Source organism: Serinus canaria, chromosome 1 (assembly GCF_022539315.1).
Source record: "Serinus canaria isolate serCan28SL12 chromosome 1, serCan2020, whole genome shotgun sequence".
Lineage (NCBI taxonomy): Eukaryota > Metazoa > Chordata > Aves > Passeriformes > Fringillidae > Serinus > Serinus canaria.
Genome location: NC_066313.1, coordinates 75,979,236 through 76,000,253, shown reverse-complemented (window position 1 = coordinate 76,000,253; position 21,018 = coordinate 75,979,236). Strand labels below are relative to the sequence as shown.

The 21,018-nt window shown below is 37.6% G+C and overlaps 1 protein-coding gene across 1 annotated transcript in view; it reads right to left on the bottom strand.

Annotated features, from left to right (window-relative positions):
• The window catches only part of PCCA (propionyl-CoA carboxylase subunit alpha), a 270,532-nt gene that overhangs the window by 116,132 nt on the left and 133,382 nt on the right, over window positions 1–21,018 (bottom strand). Inside the window, exon 18 of the mRNA XM_050975683.1 lies at window positions 12,118–12,220. Coding sequence (XP_050831640.1) covers window positions 12,118–12,220 — 103 coding nt within the window. The remainder of the gene's footprint in view (window positions 1–12,117; window positions 12,221–21,018) is intronic.

The following is a 21,018-nucleotide window of genomic DNA, read 5'->3' as shown; positions in this document are numbered from 1 at the left end:
CACTAAGCTTTCTGCTGACTAAGGTCAGAATTAGAGAAGCCAGGCTGTGTAGGTGGGATGAACCTTATTGATGATGGTTATTTTGGCATAACATGATCAATACAGGATGGGTAGATAAAAATGGCTGTACTGACTAGCCTAAATATCCATTCAGTCAAATATTCAATGATAAACAGTAGAAAGTTAAATAACGTCTAAGAAGAATATAAGAATATAGTTACACTTCTACAATGTACTTAACTGTAAGTTGCATCTCCTTCCTTTCCTTTTTGCCCAGACAATTAGCACTAATCAGTGCAGTTTAGTAATCCACAAGGCAAAGAATAAATGCCCTAAATATATAAACAACATAATATATTAAAGTGTACTATATAAGTAAATTTTAAAGTGCTATGGAAAAAACAATTTTCTTTAAGCATTATCTTTTACACATCCAATTACTATTTAATGAATATAATTACACATAGATGATACTGTAACTCTCTTATTAATCCAGTACACATACATTTTTCTGTGAACGTTTCTATTCCATAAAGAAGCATGAATAAACAAATTGTATCTGATCAAAAGGATGCTAAAAAGAACATTAGGATTTTTCTGACTAAAAAAATCAGACTCATTTTGAACAGAAATGCTAAAATGTGAAGTAAAAGTGCTGCACAAACATGAGGAAGATCCAAAATATTTTTGAAATACATTTTCAGCTGTAGTGTATGGCAGCTGAAAGAAGATACCTAAAGATGATGTTCAGAACTAATTCTCACAACTTTGCCTTCAGCCCCAATCCTTCCTGTGCACTCACCTGCTGAGGGAACCCATACACAACATCCACATTCTCCCTCAGCCCCAAGTTCCCTTGTTTATACCAAATATAATTTTTCTAAAATCAAATTACTGCAGCCCCTCTGGACCTTCCTAGGGGAGACAAATTACCCTTGTGTGCTGAAGTTGGCTAGGGTAGAGCTAACTCTCTTCATAGCTGGTGGCTGGGGTTAAATCACAGAAGTCCTTATCTCTGAAGAGTTATGCTCCACCCTGAGCCTATTTACTCAAAAGGGTCCACTTAAATACAAGGGTTAAGTCTTGGGAAGAGGCAGCCTGTAATAGAGGCAGACATGCAAATGTCTGAGATCAAAGAATAGAAAAAAAAAGCACAGTGAATAGAGGAATAAGGAGGACTTGATTTTAGTAAAGCATCTTTAAATGATTGTGATTTGAGGATACCAGTAACAAGAATAAAGGCTTTGCTGCAGGGGTGGGAGCAGGGCAGGCAATAAAGAATTTAAAGAAAAGCTCTCACTAGCTCAAGGAAACAAACCGGGTAAAGTTGTCTACCTACGTTAACAGCTAGGTGCAGCCAGAGGAGGACTTCCTTTAAATTTCAGTGTCTGGTAGAAAAATGGGCAGCAGGGTCTGGAGAAAGTCATTACTGTGTCACCAAGGTAAGTCACCATCTCTGCCACCATCATGCCAGAGAGAGGAGATTCAGAAACACATATCAGAACACACAGGGGCAAAGACAAAAGTTTAAAGTCTAGGAACCCAGATTTTTTAGAAGGATTTTTTTTAAAACTGGAATTAATGTGCAAATTATTTATTTGTATCATCTCACTACTAACTGCAGAAAGACTAATTTTATTAAGCACCACAGAGAGACAGGATAAAGACCTGTCATCTCCTTTCTGAGTCCATGGGTAAACATCCCTGGTTTCAAAAGAACGAGGTCCTGTGCTGTTCTTTCCTGCCCAGTCTTTCTCACACTACAGGCTTTGAAGATATATGTTCAAGGGAAGCCACAGCCAAAACAAACTCCAAGCACCACATCTAATTACACAGAAAAGAATGGTCTGTGAAAGATATTAAAGAATCATCCATAATCATAAAAGAAAAAGTCATCTGAGCAGTCTCAACTCAGATCCAGGGAAAAATATCTGGGTCTTTGAATACTTATGAAGAAACAACAGAAATCAATATTAAGTATTTTTTACTTAAGGCACCATCTATCCCAAGTATTCCATTGAATATACAATGGCATATACATAGCTTTCCTTTTAAGATTCACAATACCTCCCAGTTACAAAACCAAAAATATACAGCTACCTGTAGTGCAAGTAGTAGATGACTGATTTTGAGTTTTCAAATATCTGGGATGAAATTCAATTCCAATACAGCACATAGCAACACTATTAGCAATGCTACTTCTCAAATAATTCTTCCACTAGAATTATACAAAATTGCATTGTCACAAGCCAGCAAATAGGCCTGTAGATCTTACATATAAAGAAATTAAAAATATTCCTTTCTTTTAGCCTCCCTTGGTAATGCACATACCAGGAATATCTTAAAACAAAAGAAAGATCTCCAAGACTTCTGAGACAAAGGTAGGGCTCATTTTTCTCCTCAAGAAAGTGTCTCTTCAGTGTTTTTATTTAAACACGCGCACTAAAATTATACAGCAGAGACCCACCTCTCTCAAAGATGAAAAGAAAGAAGTCTTAGCTCAATCTTGTATGTTTACACTTTTAGTCTTACCCTTAAACAAGACTGAATTGAGCATAACTGCGCTGAAGGTTTAGCTTCTACACTGGCATATCAAATTTCAAGTCAACAGCTCTTTTATTTAAAATATGTTAGATAAAAAGGTAATATGCTCTCTGTAAAGAGTTCCCTGGAGGTTAGAAGAACCAATAAATTAATTATTACCATATGCTTGGCTCCTTTTGGTAAAATTCAGTAACAAAACACTGCCAAACCTCTTTAGGCGAGCAATAACATTTGGTAGCTTATAGCACAACTTGGGAAAATAGAAAACTGGGCAGAAAGCTTGGAAAATAAGAGAAGAAACTCCATTTCTATCCTTCTATAGTTAGCTACATGCTGTTGGAAGAAAAATTCTAACAAAGTCAACTTTATGGGTCTGATCTATGGCAAACAGTTGTCTTCTCAAGAAACACACATTGGCTAGTGCATTAATCAAATATTCTGTATTTGGCTTTTTTAAAACAATACATATGTATGACCTATTTTGAAAACAGGAAGGTTTGCAAAATTAGTATTCTGAAGTGTTAACATGCATCTTATCAGTGCTTTCATTATGGGTTTATTTCATTATAAATGAGAAAGTCTGGGCTTATTTGCAATGCAATGTTCTTAGATTTTACTTACCTTGAAATTAAATACTTCCCACCCCTTCCTCCTGTATCTTTTATACCAATGTAATTGAGACTAGATTGTGACAGACAAAAAGCCTTTAAGACTACGCCTCTAATTATAGTTATAGACTGGGTATTTTCAGGACATCTATTACAGACATTTTTTTCATATTAAAAAAAAAAAAAAGTGAGGGCAAACCTGGCTGGTCCTATTCCTTCACCAAAACAGGCAGGACTTGCTTTGTAGCATCAGTTATAGGTAATCAATTTTTTTTTTTTAAATATGAAAATGTCCATTTTTATTGTATTTTTGTGATCATCTATGATTATAAAAATTCATTATTACTCTTATTTCCAAAAAAATGGTTATAGCCTGTTCTTCATGCCATGATGGTTGGCAAGTAGAGGAAAAACTGATACTTGAAAATCCCATATTTCTTTAATCAACTGCATCATCCCAATAAATTCTAATTTTGATGTATTAAAAAAATACTTGTTATTCAGCTTACAGCTCCACACACATCTGGCAAGCAGTGTGAAGCAGAGTGACATGTATAGGCCAGACATTTCACTTCTTAAAGTCATGTTATTGCATGGTTAATCCTATATTTGCATTAATTTGATACAAGCACTTACAGGTAAAAATAATCCCAAAGTATAGGTCTAAAGATTATAATAATAAGCCTCTGGAAGGTTTTACCAGAGGAAAAATATTTTTTACCATTCCATGGATGTTTGCCTCATTCAGCCATTTGGGATTTTATTAATAATCTTCTCATTACTGTATTCATCTTCCAATTTCTTATTTTTTATTTTAAGACAATTTCTGTGAAGACTTGACACTGAAATCAGAGACTTCATTACCCTGCAAAATATATCCACATTTTAAAGTATTTAAGAGGGTTAAACAAAATGCAAACATTTAATGCAACATTAAGCATGTGAAATAAAAACTTGATTGCCTAAAGCAAGCATGCTATGCTGTTACCCTGGTGACAGGTTAAAAAAGGATTGTGAGCTGAATGGCTGTATGATATGAAATTAAAATGTTTCACATTGAACAATCCAAAATGAATTGGGAAAGGTTAGAGCAGAGGAGAGAGAAATCAATTCTCCAATGGCAATGGTGAATGGAAGTGAAGTCTGAATAGGATTTGCCAGTGGGGTGCAACAGCTGCCAAATATCCTGCAGCCAAAGAATTACAATAATACTGATGAAGTGTGCAAGAGCTTTTGGAATCATTGCAGGGAACAGAGAAATACTCCTACAATAATGAGGCCATTCTGTGTCCCATCCCACTTTTGCAGTTGAATCAAAGGGAAAAGAAACGGTTGAAAATTGTAATACTGAACAACAAAGGTATAAATGAATTACCTATCCCTTCAATCAGTATGTTGTATTTAACTACAGCCTCTGTGAACATGAATGAAGCAAGCATGCTAAAGAATGGACAAATCAAGTCACATACATGTACAAGTATGCAGACAATATTGGATGAGAGACTTGTTTCCTATATATTTTGTTGACAACATTTCTACAGCAACAGCATCCAGAATAAGCTGTACACTACACAAACAAACAGCAGGACACAACCAGTACCTCAAGGAACTACACAAGGTCAGGTGCTGATGGTCATGCTTAACTTTAATAATCCTAGAAAAGAAATATCAGCAAAACTTCTCATGCGAATGCAATTACAGATGTATTTACTGAGTCTAGAGACCCCAGAGGTCAAGAAAAATGTTGCCCTTCCATAAAATTATCCTAGACAACTTCATTTCTGCCCTTGGAAACTCCAAGTAAAACACACAGAGGAAGACAAAAACGTGTCCTAAAAATACCTGTGAAATGACCAGGGAGCACATGGCAATTAGCACACACCTTGTCAGTTTTACGGTTTCACGCATACACATTTTACACACAGACAAATATTAAAGAACAGGTTTAGGAGGTGTAAACCTGCATGAGAGGAAATAATCGTTGGGCTTATAGAGGGGATCAAAGTAAATTAAATAGAGAGAGGTCTTGTAAAGAGAGGATCTTGCAGAAGAGGTCATAAGCAAAGCACAGATGAGAAAAGGACCAGATTAACAACTAAAAAAGGGACAGGAATTTGGCAGCACAATAGAAAACATTCACATGTCTATATTATGCAAATTCAAGTTTCAGCATTAAGTGAACAGTAGCTACAGAAGCTATAAAGCTCTTACAGCAGATGCTGTTTTCCCAGAAGACATGGTGAAAATAAAAAATAAACATAGAGACTTAGCCAGGTCCATTTACTTTTGTGATAGCCTTTCCCACCAGCAATCACCTCAGCAAAATGTGGGGATCTTCCCAAGAGGTGTTCACTGAGATGCAAACTTTAAGTAATTATTATCTTCATAATGATTTCATTATGGTTAGTAACCCTAAAGATTGAGTGAGTGTGGATTTCTGAGTGCCCAGAACACATTTTTCCCTACAAATGACAGGGATGACAAGCTATGGAAACTTCCCATGACAGTCTGCTCTATTCCTGGAATAGATGTTTAGGAATCATATGGAACATATGGCTGTGCTTTCAAACAACTATAGAAATACCTTATATTACCTGTGTTTTCAATCTGATTGCATTAATTAATCTAATCAAAGAAAAAAATATCATATATACACTCTGTAAAATCCTAAATGCTACCTGAACATCCCATTCCAACTTTTATATTTTCCACAAAAGTTCATTCCCAACAGGCAAAAAATGCATGTTTCATTTATTTGCAGCTACTTTTTTGTTTCTAGCACATATAATCCTCTTTCTGTGATAAACAACTGAACAACTGAGAAGGGTAAATAATACCAGATTTAAAGACATCTAGAATATGATATAGGGCATCTGGTTTTATAGTTATTAAGCAAGATTACAAAAAAAAAATTAAAAATACAGTAACAACTCACAAGAGGTCAAAAGAACAACATTAGATTACAGCTAGAGAGACAAGAGGGTTACCACAACCAGAAAAGCTCATGATAAACAAGGATGGGGCCTTAGTACCTTGCGAGTCTATGGTAAAACAGAAGACCACACAGTGAATAATGGCGTGGAGCTGCAATAGTTACCCAAACATACCAAAAACTTTCAAAGGCCTAACAGTAAATCATGGGAAGAATGCTCAACTTGTTACCAGAACAGTAAGGATAAGGCAGTGCTGTTTTCATGAGCTAAGGATGACTGCATAACTCCAAAGTGGGGGAATGAAGAAAGCCACAAGTACTTGATCAGCCATAGCAATGCACACCAAGCCGTTTATCTCCATATGGAGCGTATCGCTAGGACACAGCGAAGTATACGTCTTTAGCTGCACTCACAATAACTGGCAAGTTCATGTTAATACTACAGTTCTAGGGAAGAATTAAAAATTAAATTCACACAATACAATTTATATCATTCAGCAGCGCCTGTGCTGAAAGTAAGAACTCTTTTTCTTTCCAAGAGGCCGGTTCAGATGACTCCAGTGAATTTTCCTGACATCATCTTCCTTCTTTTTAAAATTAATGTAACATAACCTTATTTTGTGCTGCTCCAGCAGTGCAGGAGAGCCAGAAAGCTTTGCTATTGGGCAGCTGATCATCCTTCCATATGGGGAAACCCTAGGCTGGCAAAGAGCTGGCTCTGTCCCAGACTCCAGCAGGGTAATAGGTGTAGTCTCTGTGAGAGCAAGGATGCCTGAGAGGTGTGGGACTCTGCTGCTCTCTGAGCAGTCCCCTCACTGCCCTATAATCAAGCAATGGCAAGGCAAACATCAATATAGCTGTACTGAATCAACCCAGACAGAAGCATAGAATAATTCATTAAACATAAAGCTAAATAAATTAATTTCTGTTCTTGCAGCTCACCAGCCACTTTATGTTCACTGCACTAGACCCCAGATTTCAGAATTTTAGAACAAAAATTTAGCCCAGCTATTTCAGAACCTGAGAAAAACTTCTTTGTATTTTAACTTTTCACTATATACTTTCCTTCCTGGGAAAATATTATTTTATGCTTAGAAAGCATAATCTATTTTAGGTCTCAAAATATTTCATACATTTTGATAAACAAATATTTACAAAACCTCAATAGGGAAGCAAAGTATTAAGGCCACTTTGCCTTTTTGTAAACTGAGGCCAAATTCAACTGACTTCTCTAAGGTCCCACAAGAACAATTTAACTCAAGACCCCCAATCCAGTCTTCTATATTAAACACACAAGCAAGAAAAACCTTTAGTGTTTTTTTTTCTTGCTAGCAATTTAAAACATTTTCCAATGTGTTACCATCTTTTTGTGTGTAGTATCAGGTAATATGGGCATGCAGCCTCACTGTTTTTTTTCCAAGTCATAAATGATGAAAGGGTAAAACCCATTGAAAAATTAGGAAAATACTCTTAGCAGCCAACACAAGCAACACATAGGAAGTGCTGCAGGCAATTGGGTTTAGAAGTATAAACATCACATTAGTAGACCCATGAGATAGCATGATGTAGCCACACCTGGAGAGACACTCTCCTATTCCCCTCCCAACCCACTAATGAAAACAAGTCTGAAGCCAAAATGTGAAGATTCAACTGTACAACATCATTTCTGGTCTCAAAGGCTAACTACATCAAACAGACATAAAATAAGCTGGATTCACTTCAGCCAAAATATGTTTCCACTTGAAACAAGATCAAGTTCTCTCTAGAAGACCTTGGGGTTTTACTAGATGCTGTAAATCTGTTCAGCAGCTGTGGGTGGCACCAGTTTCACAATAAAGTGGACTATGGAGTAAGTAGGAAAAGTCCTAGGTAAAATAACTAAAAGCTGAACAATGAAACAATCATTAATCATCCATGGCTCTTTCCTGTAGGAAATATGTGCCCCTATTATCTGGATACCACAGTGAAATAGTCACATTAGTATGTGGTTCACAAAATACCAAACACTTTCATTAGCAAATCATCTTTCAAAAAATACTTGAAAAAACAACCAGGAAGAATCCTAAAAAACTAAACCATCCCACATCCAATTTTTCCCAAGAAAATGAGTTAAATAAAAAACAGTTAAAACTTAAAAAAAAGGCACACACAGAAAATGCTCTAAATACTTGATTGCAACACAAAAGTAAATGCTTATATTCCTGTAACTCTGAGCATGCATGGATCTCCAACAGCTGTTCTAGCTAAAGCCTGGCAAGTTAGTTCTAGGAGCTGTTGATGAGGCCAGGGGCACTATCTAACAATACAGACAGTGGAAACTCACCTGTGGGTGTTCCACCCAAACCATGACACCATTTATTCAGGCACAGGAAAGGCAAACCAGCCTTGGGCTTGTGACCTGCACTAACCTCAACACCAGCCAACCTACTGCAATGAAGCCTGCCACTACAGAGGTCAGGTTGGCTGAAACTAGCTGAAGGAAGTTGGGTGCCAAAGGTGGAAACAGCTGGCTGGTCATCAGAATATGTTTCAGCAAGAACCTTACAGCTGATCATTCAGTCACTCAGGGGACTGCAAAACACATATTTTCCAGTCACACGAGAAAATATCATCAGTTATAGAGAAATCCCCCTCCTGAGGCTGCTACTAATCTGACCTGGTGGTAAAGAGCTCAAGCCCACCTCTGACTCTCTTTTATGAGCTCACCTCTTCCTCCTTGCTACACATTCCCACTCCTGTAGCTCTTCCAGAATAATGTCCCTTGTCAGAAGTAACCTAATTCTGACAGAATGATCTGAAGTTAATTATTATTAAATAGTTTTTATACTAACATAGGTTATTTTTGCAGAACCAGATTGGAATGCAACTACACACAAAATCACACCTGCATACTTGGGGAGGAGAAGAAAAGACAGAGAGCAAAGAAGGAGCAGCCTGCCACAAGATTCCTTAATCTGGCTCAGCTGTACTTCATCTGATTACAGTCCTGGTAACCCTGACAGTGAAAGCTGCAGCTTCTGTGAAGAGCTCCAAGCATGGTACTTTCTATCTGACCAGAATAACAATCCTGATCATGGGCTGAATAAATCACAGGGAAAAAAGGGAACATAAAATACCCCTGCAGTTGTGAAAAGAATGCATATTATAAATATGGCTCCCAAAAGGGAAAAGAAAACAAATTAAAAGCAAAGATAAGCACATAATTCAAGTTTAGCAGAAAACTGTCTGTTTGACAGCTGTGACAAGTTTAAAAGAAATAATGTATGATTTCAAAATACTACTCTTCAGTAATTTTTTGCACAAGACTTGCCCAATTGCTTTCAGTGCAGATGAAAAAAAAAAATGCTGTCAACATAAATAGTGCCTGAGAGCTGAAATTCTGTAGGTAATGATCAATGTATCAATGTACTTGTCCAAACCATTAGGATAATGTTAGGGATCAGCTTTGGAGCATGCAGTCTGTCTAGTCTGCTCACATCCTCCAACACAGATCTAAAACTCACACAGACTCCAAGTGCCCAATTCTGCCATAGTGAACACTGCACCCAGGACCATAACTGGCCTTTTGGATTTGTTGTAGCACAGGTTCCTACTCTGAACTTTTTGTTTACAAGTATTTTTCAAACAGACTGCAGTCTTATGAATAAAGATGTGCTTTTTTCTCTGACCACAACCCCTCTCATTAAAAAATACCCACGATATGGAGCACCTTCAAAAAGAAGTGAGATGCAGTGTGGTTAGGTTAAGGACGTGGTGAAGAATCCTTCATGGGACTATAGTAACTCATATGCTCCACAGTGCTCAGTCCCCTCTAGAGGGAGTCCACTAACTGCTCTAAGGAATGGAGAACACTGTCCAAGACACTGCACAGTTCTTCAACCTCATTCTGGCTTTGCTTCTTTCCTTTTTCCTTAGAACAAGCTGTGTGATTTTGGGAAAGGGTATCATTATCGGGTTTGGTTTCTTCAGAAGTTAAGAAGCATTTTTGCATTAGCTCATCCTTACTTGGTCTCAAACAGGCAACTTTGCTATCATTAAAGCAAGTAGATCTAACAGTATGTATATATTGAAACCATGACACATTCAATAAGAACCACACTCAGCCACCACTTGGAAAAAATGGTAATGCTTGACTTCTGAAGGATTCATAAGCACATGCCATTATGGCAAGAGAAAGCGATTTTTCTGTATTGAAAACATTTATTAACTTCACCATTTAAAATCTGAAAAATCATACCTTAATCTGGTTTTACAGATGTGTGGCTTTTTCATGCGACCAGACTCTGCTGCCTTCTCTTCCCAGAGAAGGGTGGAAGAATACCTGTGACTGAGTTTGGCTAGCACTCCAAAAATGAGGTAACTTTTTTTCAGAGCAGGAGTGTATTTGTTTCCTTAACACAGCAGAGAAAGAGATGGATGACCACGTCTGATTGCTCAATGGAATACTTCATTTACATATCTGTTATCTCAGTTAAAACAGTCGTATGTGTCTTTTCTATTAAGATATACAGACACCTAGTACTAAAAAAAAGTACTTGCAAAAGAAACAAAACATTAAAAGACTGCTCAAAAATTGGATTCCTTTTTTTTCTTTTTAGCTAGTTAGAGCATTTTACAGGGAAGAGAAAAAAAAAATCACAAATCAAAGCAGAGAATGCAATAGCCACTGTTTAAATTAACAATTCCTATCCTTATTCTAAGTACAAAGTAATCCAGCGCTTCTCTGTAGCAGTACCAGACTACCTCCTATGCTGGCCAGAAAAAAACACAATCAAGGATCCTCCTCATTTTCCCTGATTCATCTTTTTTTAGGTGAGAGTGGCCTTTGAGTGTCTGTTCTTCTCCTTATGCCATTCACTATGGAGGATATAACTTGTGGAAGGAAATAAAAAGGTGCTTTACTTTCCCCTATAGATGCATAAGGCAAGCAATGACCCAGCCTGCATATGCTATACATTACAAAGCTGTTATGCTGGCCCTAAGTGTGTCTTTCTTTTTCTTTAATACCATATGGTACTAATTATCTTTGTGGGTACAAATAAAAATAAAGACTTCTTGAAACCACATTTGATTTATTCCTGACCACTGAAAAATCAGTAATAGAATAGACTGTCAAACCACTGGCATGGAATGTGAATAATGCCTACCCTGCACTTTGACTTCCCTCACGTACAAACCTACATGCAACTACATTCCAAAACATGAGGCAAGGAGAGTTATCCTGAAGTCAGGATTCCCTGTGTACAACCACTGCTAACACCAACTACACAAACAAGCTCCATAAGTTCAGTTAATTTTAACAGAAGGTCTCTAGGCACTGACAGGGATGGGCCAGAGCACAAGGAATGCTAGACATCCTAGAGGAAAAAAGCATTCTGTTCAAAAAAAGCCAAAGAAGTAAATTAGCATTTTGACATGGGTACCGAAATGGCTGAACAATTAACAGTACTGCCCAGGCTACTGGCAGCTACAATTCAAAAAAATTGGAGGAGTGGGGGAATAAAAGCACAAAAACCCCCATACTTAAAGAAAGGTGTTTCTATTCCATCTATTACCTTCCACCTTTACAGTCTGAAAGTGTTTTCAGAATTAAGACTCTAGACTATTAAGGTTCTTCATCAAGGTAGCAAATTACTCACAAATCTAAAATATTTTAAAGCACTGTAGCTGAATATTCATATTATGCCAAAGTGCTTAGATTGCTTCAAATGGGCACATGGGAAATTTGTGATGCTCAATTTGTGGTTAGTTACTAATGCAGCAACATTTTGCATTAATGAAACTCCTGATGTGCATTAATTACTGTACTGGCTTGTAACACATTTTTGTGCCTATTAGTTTGCTAATACTTAGAATAAAAATAATCATGTATGACTTGTGCGAGTAGGGAAATGTAAGCTACAGCTCATTTGAATTTAGAAAAAACAGACCATACTAAGAAACCATGCAGTTTCTCACCAGTTATTCTTGTGCATGAGAAGATGCCATTAATGAAATGCATCAGCACATCTGAGTTCTTTTCTAAGAACTTACCTTGGAGTCCCTAAAAATCGCTGTGATCTCAGTTGTTCAGCCACATACAAAGATGCTGCTGTTGCCAGTAGTTGTCGTCTTTCATGATCTGTCAACTTGTGTCCTAATTTTCAGAAAAGTTAAAAAAAAAATTAGATACCACAAACCAACACAGGCACAAAAAGTAACAACTACCAGTAAAGACACTGCTCAGTCCTTACACATGAAAGCTACATTTTTCCCTCTAAATTAAGATTAGGCATAGCATAGCAGACTGAGTTTCAGAGTTGAAGTTGCATGTTTTCATACAAATCAGTCCAACTGCTAACACTGGTATCTCTGTTAAAAACAATTTGACAACTGAAAGAAAAGAAACTGAATGGTGCTGCAGCATCTTGTTTTCATTACTGAAATGTCACTGGTTGACATATTGTGCCTCATGCTGGTAAGGAATCCATCTGTACATTAGAACTTACTCAAAATATAGAACACTCTCAGTACTTTATCTGAGGCAAAGGCTACAGATCTTTCAAACAAAAGGGACAGCACAACAGTATAAACCCAAAAAATAAATGGGGATAAGACTACTCATCAGCCCTGGGTCATTTAGTTATTTGTGTAATCATTAGTTCACAACTAATGGAGTCAAAGTCATGTTTGACACTTCAGAAGCAGAAAGTGGCTCAAAGCAGTCTATAATCTGAAGGCAGACAATCTAACAAATATATCTGGCAAAAAGATACAACCAGGGTGAGAGGAAGCAGGTTTTCTCCCAGTCTGGTCTTGTTCCAGAAAGTGAAGGTTAAATACAGATTCAATTGTCCATTCAAGAGGCTAAAAAGAGCACAGCAACAGAACTCTACCCCCCCCTCAATCTTTAGGTCAGAAATCACACAACACAGATTTGGTATGAAAAGATGGCAAATAGGTGGCCAAGAATTTGGTGGCGAGATTCCAGAGAAGGGCCACCAAGATGAATAGAGAAATGGAGAACCTCTCCTATGAGGAATGGCCAAGAGAACTGGGATTGCTCAGCCTAGAAAAGAGAAAGCTTCAGAGTAACCTAACTGCAGCTGTCCAGTACCTGAAAGGTGCTTGCCAGAAAGATGGAGAGAGAATACTTACAAGAGCATGTAGTTAGAGGACATGGGGGTATAATTCAAATGGAAAGAGATTAGATTAGATTAGATTAGATTAGATTAGATTAGATTAGATTAGATTAGATTAGATTAGATTAGATTAGATTAGATTAGATTAGATTAGATTAGATTAGGAAGAAATCCTTTACTGCAAGGGTGGTGAGGCACTGGAACAGGTTGTTCAGGCATGAATGCCCCATCCCTGGAAGTCCTAAGGCCAAGATGGATGGACCACTGAGCAATCTGGTTTAGTGGAAGGTATCCCTGCCCATGGCAGGGGGATTGGAACTAGGTGATTTTTAAGGTCCCTTGAAACCCAAGCCACTCTATAAGTCTGTGAGAGAGAACAAAAAGACAAAGTACTCAGTCTATAAGACAGGAAGTTAAAATTGATATAAAACAAGACAAGAACTGTAAAGCTGAATTGTCATGAAGGAAAGAGGCAAACTTTATCCATGAGAAAGATTTTGCACAGGTGAAAGCAAGAGTGTTTCACAAGGAAGAGAGGAGAATTACACAATAAAGTTAAATGTTGAGAACTGAAAGACTTTGCTGAACTCAGTTACAACATGGCTCTCAAAAAGTGCTTTATGTGTACATATCACAGCAAATGCCATCATCCAGAAAAAGTACAGATTTCACATGAAAGGATGGGGGGAAGAGCTTCAGAAGGCTCTGTCTCCCAGAGGAACTCTGCCCAGGGAGACACATTTGCTTCCAGTCCTGCAACAGACAGTTACACAGATCCCTTCTATACCTCCACCCTCTCAGGGCCCCAGTGTTATGTAATGTAAATTATCATTCCCCAGTACTGGTTACTAGCCAGTGACAATTTCCATCAGCAGAATAAAATAAGATTAATGAGATCCTGAAGAAAATCCAGAATGGAGATTTTTGTAAAGGACTGGAGCAGACTCTACAGCAACAAAGTCACAATTTCAAAACAGGACGTCTTCTGCACAGAGCCCATCGTTCCACTGGGCATGTTAAACAGGGTTAGGTAAAGAGGCTAGTTAGAGTCCACCTCAGAAATGCAATTATGCCACAGTGATGGGAATATATTCATTAAAGTCCAGCTAACAGTACAAAGAAGTTGTCACAGGCCAAAAAATGTAAATTTAAAAATAACAAAACTCAGAAAATTTGCATCAATCTCTTTTTAATTTAGTCTACATTAGCATATTCTGGCTGAGTATTACTGCAAGTTCCTTTGCTCAGTGTTTATTTTTTTATCTGCCTTGAAATGGAAACTGTCCTCACTTCAACAAACACATGCAGAAATACAAATGCTGAAAGGTTTAGAACCTGGCTTCAGAAACAAACTCAATCTTTCCTTTGCCGGTTACTAGAAAAACTGATTGCAAGGCAAAATTCAAAAAGCACTGAACTTTTGTACTATTTGTACATATACATAGACATCTATATGTATATATATAAGCCTTATGTAATTATACATTGCAATAACATCAATTATCTGGCTCTGAAATGTGCCAATTTTCCCATTGCTTACACACAGTGAAGAAACTCTGAGACCATTTTTTCAAAACACTGAATCTAAAACTGATGATTTGTTTACATGCCCCAGCTAAAGGCACATCAAGAATCTGCCCTAAAGCCTTTGCCTTTCAGTCCCCCTACCCAACACTCATGACAAGACCACGTTACCAAAACTTCACATTCCCACCTGGTCCAACACACATTGTTAGAACCAACTTAAATATAGGAACAGGGTAAAACTAAAAAGGTCCCATTTCAAAGGTTTTATTGCATGACCTCTGTCTTAGATGAAGTAACTGCTTTTGAGCTTGCAGTGCCACAAAAACTATTTTCTTCCTGTATCTTCAGTAAAAATCAAACTCCAAACAGCGAACAAAGGTCAATAAGTTGAAACAGGTTAACAACTGATCAAGAGTCACACTTGCTTCATTACTGCCAACATGAAAAAAATTTTTATTCCTTTGTCACTAGTTACAGCATTGTGTCACACACGTAGCAAGCAGAAAACAAGTTATTACTGTAGTAGCCAATGTAGGATTTCTGGGAGATAATAGAAACTGTTAACAGAAACATAGCAAAATTAGGTTTTGGTGTCTGGCAAGAAACATACAACCCTACCACAGAATGTCCTTAGCATAACTTTGGAGGCATACCTCAGAAGTTTGATTAAAGGCTTCTTCCTAAGGATGGCAATTTACTTTCATTAGGCAGGACAGACTGTTGTCAATACTGCCTTAGTTCTCTGAACTCCAGTCCCATTCCCCTTGCTGTCTGCTTTTGCTCTGCTGCTAGCTCAGCTGAATTCTCAACAGTTTTGAAGTCAAACTTACCATTACACTATTATATTTGGAAGTACACAAATGTTCCAGATAGTAATACCTTTGTTTCCCATCAAGTATTACTCCCCTTCAGAAGCTACTCCTGAGGATTTCAGTGGGGTGTCTTGAGGAATAAGTTAATATTCACCATCAATAAAGATATAGCAACACGGTCCTTCACGTTCACCATACAGATTGATTTGGAGAGTAACAAAGCTACCTCTAGAGCAGCTCTCCCAGTGCTTCCTTGAAAGAAAGTGAAATGACTGAGTAGCAAAGGTCCCCCAACTTCCAACACAGGAAGTTACACCATTGCTCTTCCCTGCTCTCATCACTGCAGACTCCTGGCTTAAACAGAAATTTCACCTCCACAATGAAACGTGGAACTGGCAGCTCCCACCTCTCTGTTTAACCTGGGATAAATTTCTGATTATCAGCTGAATTAGATAAAGCAAATGCAAAAGAGGAAGAATTGTTATAAAATTAAGTCACAATTAAAGGGGTGGGAGCAGTGTTGTTCATATTATTTAAAACTAGACTGCACACATCTATTACTACCAAATGGAAGAACCCTGGTCGGAAGGAAGAGAAGAAAAAAAGCATTTCTCTCTCATTTCCCTGATGTTATGATTGCTTAAATCAATATTATCTCAGTATCCCCCAAGCTGAGTCAAAAAGGTTCATGCAATTACTTTACATAACCAACTTCAAATTAAATTACATAAAGGTCATTTTTCCCATAACAGTCTCATTTGCATTTTCTCCTAGAAACATGTTTCCTACTATCAATTACAGGGAAAAAAACAAAACAAAACAAACAAGCCCTGGTTATGTGCCTCAGTAAGTTACTTAATACTTGAAGAGTGACTGTTTTCTGATAGGGAAGAATAAAAACTAAAAGCATAATGGGAAAGATTAAAAGTGCAATGCATAATTCAGATCAACACCAACTTGGGCAATGTTCATAACATTCCTAGGTTCTATCTCAAGTTTTTCCTGGTGGATTTTGAAGTTAACCATTACAGACAGCACATATACCAAAGTAGGCTGAGGCAGAAAACAAAGTTGACTGTTGTAAATATCAGATTCCAATGCAGAGAAAATGAATGGAATTAGCAGGAAGCATCTCCTATATTCTAATAGTGACAGACCAGGGAAGCTATGTTCCCTCTGCTACTAATAGCAAAGCCTCCAGACTTAAATTTAAAGTAATAGCTTCAGTCCCAATTCACCTAAATAGCACTTTCACTCAGAATCATAGAATGACTGAGGCTGAAGGGACACTGAAAGGCCCTTCATTTATTTAGTATGTCCTCTCCCCATGAAGCAATCTCAACATCAAATTCAGAATATGTTGCTCAGAGGTTTGTGCAGTGATGCCTGTAAAATCCCCAATCCATGACCCTGACTCTTGCTGTGCAACTCATTGAAGAGCCTGGCTTCATATGCTTGGGAATCCACCCCAAGGTCCTAGAAGGCTGTCCTTAGGTCCACCCTAAGCTTTCTTGCTCCCAGCTTCTCCCTAGAGGTCATCTGTTCCAACCCCAACCACCCTTGTGGCTCTTCACTAGACTTACTCATGTTTATTGCCATCTTTCTTACATGCATCAGGGGATTAAAACTGGACACAGTAGTCCAGAGATGGCTTAATAAGTGTTAAGCAGAGTAATCATTTCATCCAACCCATATAATTATGATAAACACAATATATCTAAAAGCCTTCACCTCATACACAGTCTCTGGAGCCAATATGCCATTTCAAAACAGAAGTGTCTCCTCTTTATTCCTTTCTGTATTAGAAATATAAAGAACTGCTGTTCTTTCTCTCCATTCAGATGAGGTAAATGTGCTAGAAGAGAGAAAATAAATTATTTCTGGGTTTTTTTTCTCATGTATTTTGATATTACTTCTGTGACAATCTCCTGGAAAATGCCCCATCTTTCATCGGCACAGGATGTGTCTCCCAAAGAGAGTGACTGATTTCAGACATCCTTAAATAACCAGAAAGAGTGGAACATCAAGAAGAAGAAAATCTCAATATTTAAATAAAAAACTAGGAAAATATAAACTGTGAAACTGACTGAACCTCAATGACAAATGGGGTCTAACCTAAAACTGACTGAACCTCAATGACAAATGGGGTCTAACCTAAAGATCCTTTAATTTATCTTTTGTCCAAGACTCTTCTTGGTCTTTGTGAAAACAGAGAAACACTTTCTGTGACTATAAAATAGGGATAATACAGTAAATTTCCTTCTCATCAGGCAGACTAGAAAGTACAGAGGCTTCCCAGGTTGTTTGGAAGCTGTTGAAGAACAGTGCATCTGACTCCTGCATGCTTGGCAGACATTTTTATTCACTCTAAGACAGGTGCCACCTGACCCAATCAGTGTTCCTGCACCCACCCTCAGATCCACACACCTCCCAAAACACACATGGGTGCTCAGAGCAACAACCCACTCCAGCTCCCCTACTGCCAGACAGCATTCCAGCCAGCCAACCAGCCCTCACATGGACAAAAAAGGGTATAACAGGAACTGCTTTCCCACCCTAATCATACTCTGCACAAAGTTACTTTCAGCACAGCCAGTATTTCAAATTAACTTGCAATAATCAATGACTTCTGGTAGTGAATGGTTACTTCAAGATGGGAAGAAAGAGCTAAACTCTAATTATACAAATTACTAAACATGTCCATTCTACATGTAATTTGAAGACAGCATCACATAGTTTAATGGAAAAGTAGCCAAGATACATCTAATAATTCATTTTTTCTTAACTTGGAGTAAAGGTCTTCTAGTAAAGGATTATAATGGAACTCATAAAAATGAGACTGGAAAACAAACAATCTCTTATTTTACTTTTGAGACTCAATATTTATACTCAAAGAAAAATGCACATACGAAATGGGCCAGTACTTCATGCAGTCACCAGAGAGAACACAGCTGAGATTCAGTACTTATCATCAGTGTAGATCACTACAACTGTAGCGGCAATTGTGCAGGTTACAAAAGAAACACAGTGGATTGTGCTTGAGCATTAATATAACACACATCTCTATTGAAATGCTTCTATTTCTTGAGTTTTTTAAGTTTAAAACACTTCAGGTACAGATTCCTACTGTTAACAGCAGCACATATTTTTACATATTTCCAGATCTGTGTTGGCTATGCACTGCTCTAGTTTTTCATACTGTCACAGCTCTTTGTTTACAGATATTCATCTTCTATAAACAATAGTAAGATATATGAAGCTACTTAATTTTCAAATCTTCCTAGCAAAGTTTACCCTGGGTATTTATCTTAAAAATTACTTTAAATTATTAAAGAAATTACATATAAATTAGTTTTTGTCTTTGCTCCTCTTGTAAAGCTTCTACCTGTCATCTACCCACCATCCTTGCTTGCCTTCAGCAGCTCCCATTTGAGTCATTGATTTGTAGAAATATTTTTTAATGGGTACTTAAAAAATTGTCCTCAAATTCAAGTCATCCACTTTTTTAAAGCATAAAGTATTTGATCCAATGCAAACTACATCATTAAAAGGGCTCTCAGTTTCTTTGGTGAGCTTTTAATCACTATTCACAAGTAACTATTCTTGAACTGAAGTTCAATGCCATAATATGTTTCTTCATCTATAATTAACAAGGCTAATATATGCTTGTGTTTGATATGTGGAAGGAGATGAGCAAGACTTTTCATATAGCAGGAAAAAAGTCTAGGAATTTCACATGTGCTAATCATTAGTTTCTACTATGAAGCATCACAATATCTGGGGTTTTTTTTGTCTTCTGGTGTCCAGAGCAAAAGCATATCTTTAAGAATCTGTTAATACAATACTGCTATTTGATTTTTGTTTTTATTGTTCCCAGTTACGTGGCAGGGGAGACAGCCTTCTCACAATATGGTATTGGGACTCTAACATCTTGCTTCCTTGCCTTTTTTTTCCATTCCCCTCTCCCCATTCCCAGTCTTCCACTCACTTTGCACATCTGCTGAAGTTCACCAGATTCCTTCATGAGCTAAGTCAACCCAGGAATTTACAAAAAAACTACTCCAACAAAAGCAGCGACAGTAAAAAAATTGCAGGTTTCATGGTGGTTAAGAGATCTGGATCTACTTAGAAAAATGACTGAACAGTCCCAGAAACACCGGAGAGGCAAGATAGGAGATTCTGTTTTCAAGTGTCAGGGAAGGGAGAGAGACCAGCTACAGCAGCATCAAGCCTTCAAGAGCAGATGAGCAGAGTACCCTGGAATCTCTGCTGGGTGAAAGCCAGCTGAGTTCCCCAAAGATTAGCTAAGTACCCCCTAGCAAAAACAACAAAGGATCTTCTCAGAAGAAGCACGGCAAGCACACTGCCACTCAAGGTGGCTAACACCTGTTCCTGTGGTCTCAGTCAGGAGCCAGGAACAAGCAGGATGCATCAATCCCACATGTAGAACTGTATCACACACAGAGTTGTCAATTACATCACGATATCAAGTAGTTCTGGTGCAAAGAATAGTCATCCACACACTCACACACTGAGTCCTGAGGTAAGAAAAATCTGTTCTGCTCCTTAATGAGACTAGAATTTGGCAATGTGCCAGTCATATCCAGTGACTGCCAATCTGGCACTGCTGCCTCCAAAGTGTGATGAGGATTCTGCCACATTGGATTAATGATGAATGGGGGAAAAGGAATCTCCACAGGATTCATAGAGGACCCATGAATGATGAACTATAAATACTGTCTTTTCTTTAATAAGAAAGATGTTCTGCCTGGTGAATGCCAGCTGAGGTGAGATCTCTGTGGAAGAACTGAGTCTCTGACCACACAGGTCAAGAAAGCACCTACAGCAGATTGGCTAAGAGAGAAGGCAACCTTTTAAAACCTGATCCTTGTGAAAAGAAACCAATCTATTTGTTTTCTTACGTTTTTCTAGCAACCATTGGTAAATGTTTTTTAAATTGAGTAGTTTGAGATGCTGTAAAGAAATACCTGCATTTGTGTTTATGTTAGCCTAGTGTATGAGTTAACAATTTCAAAATGATGCCCAATACTGTGTGCAATGTATTAAGACCAGGGTACTGAAATACTTTGATAAAATGCCAGACCCTTCAGAGAAGGCTACAGAGAAAACAAAGGATGCCAAAAAGCAATTCTAAAGGTGATACACCAATTTAATGAAGAGGCAACAGTGCTGAGGGAAAACTTATCCAACTATAGTTACTAGTAGAAGTACTGTGTGTAATGAAGCATGATAGCATAGCAGAATTGAATTGATGTTTATTTTACATACTTCATATGACCTATAAATGGTTTTTCGTGATGTTTGGTGTATTTCCTTTACTATTTTAACACTAGATGTATTTATTTTGCCTTCTTGAAAATAAAAAAAAGTTAATTATTTCAACTTTATGCATTATTTAAAAACTCTAATTGTGTGTATGCACAGATATATTTGAAGAAAAAGCAAAGACTGGG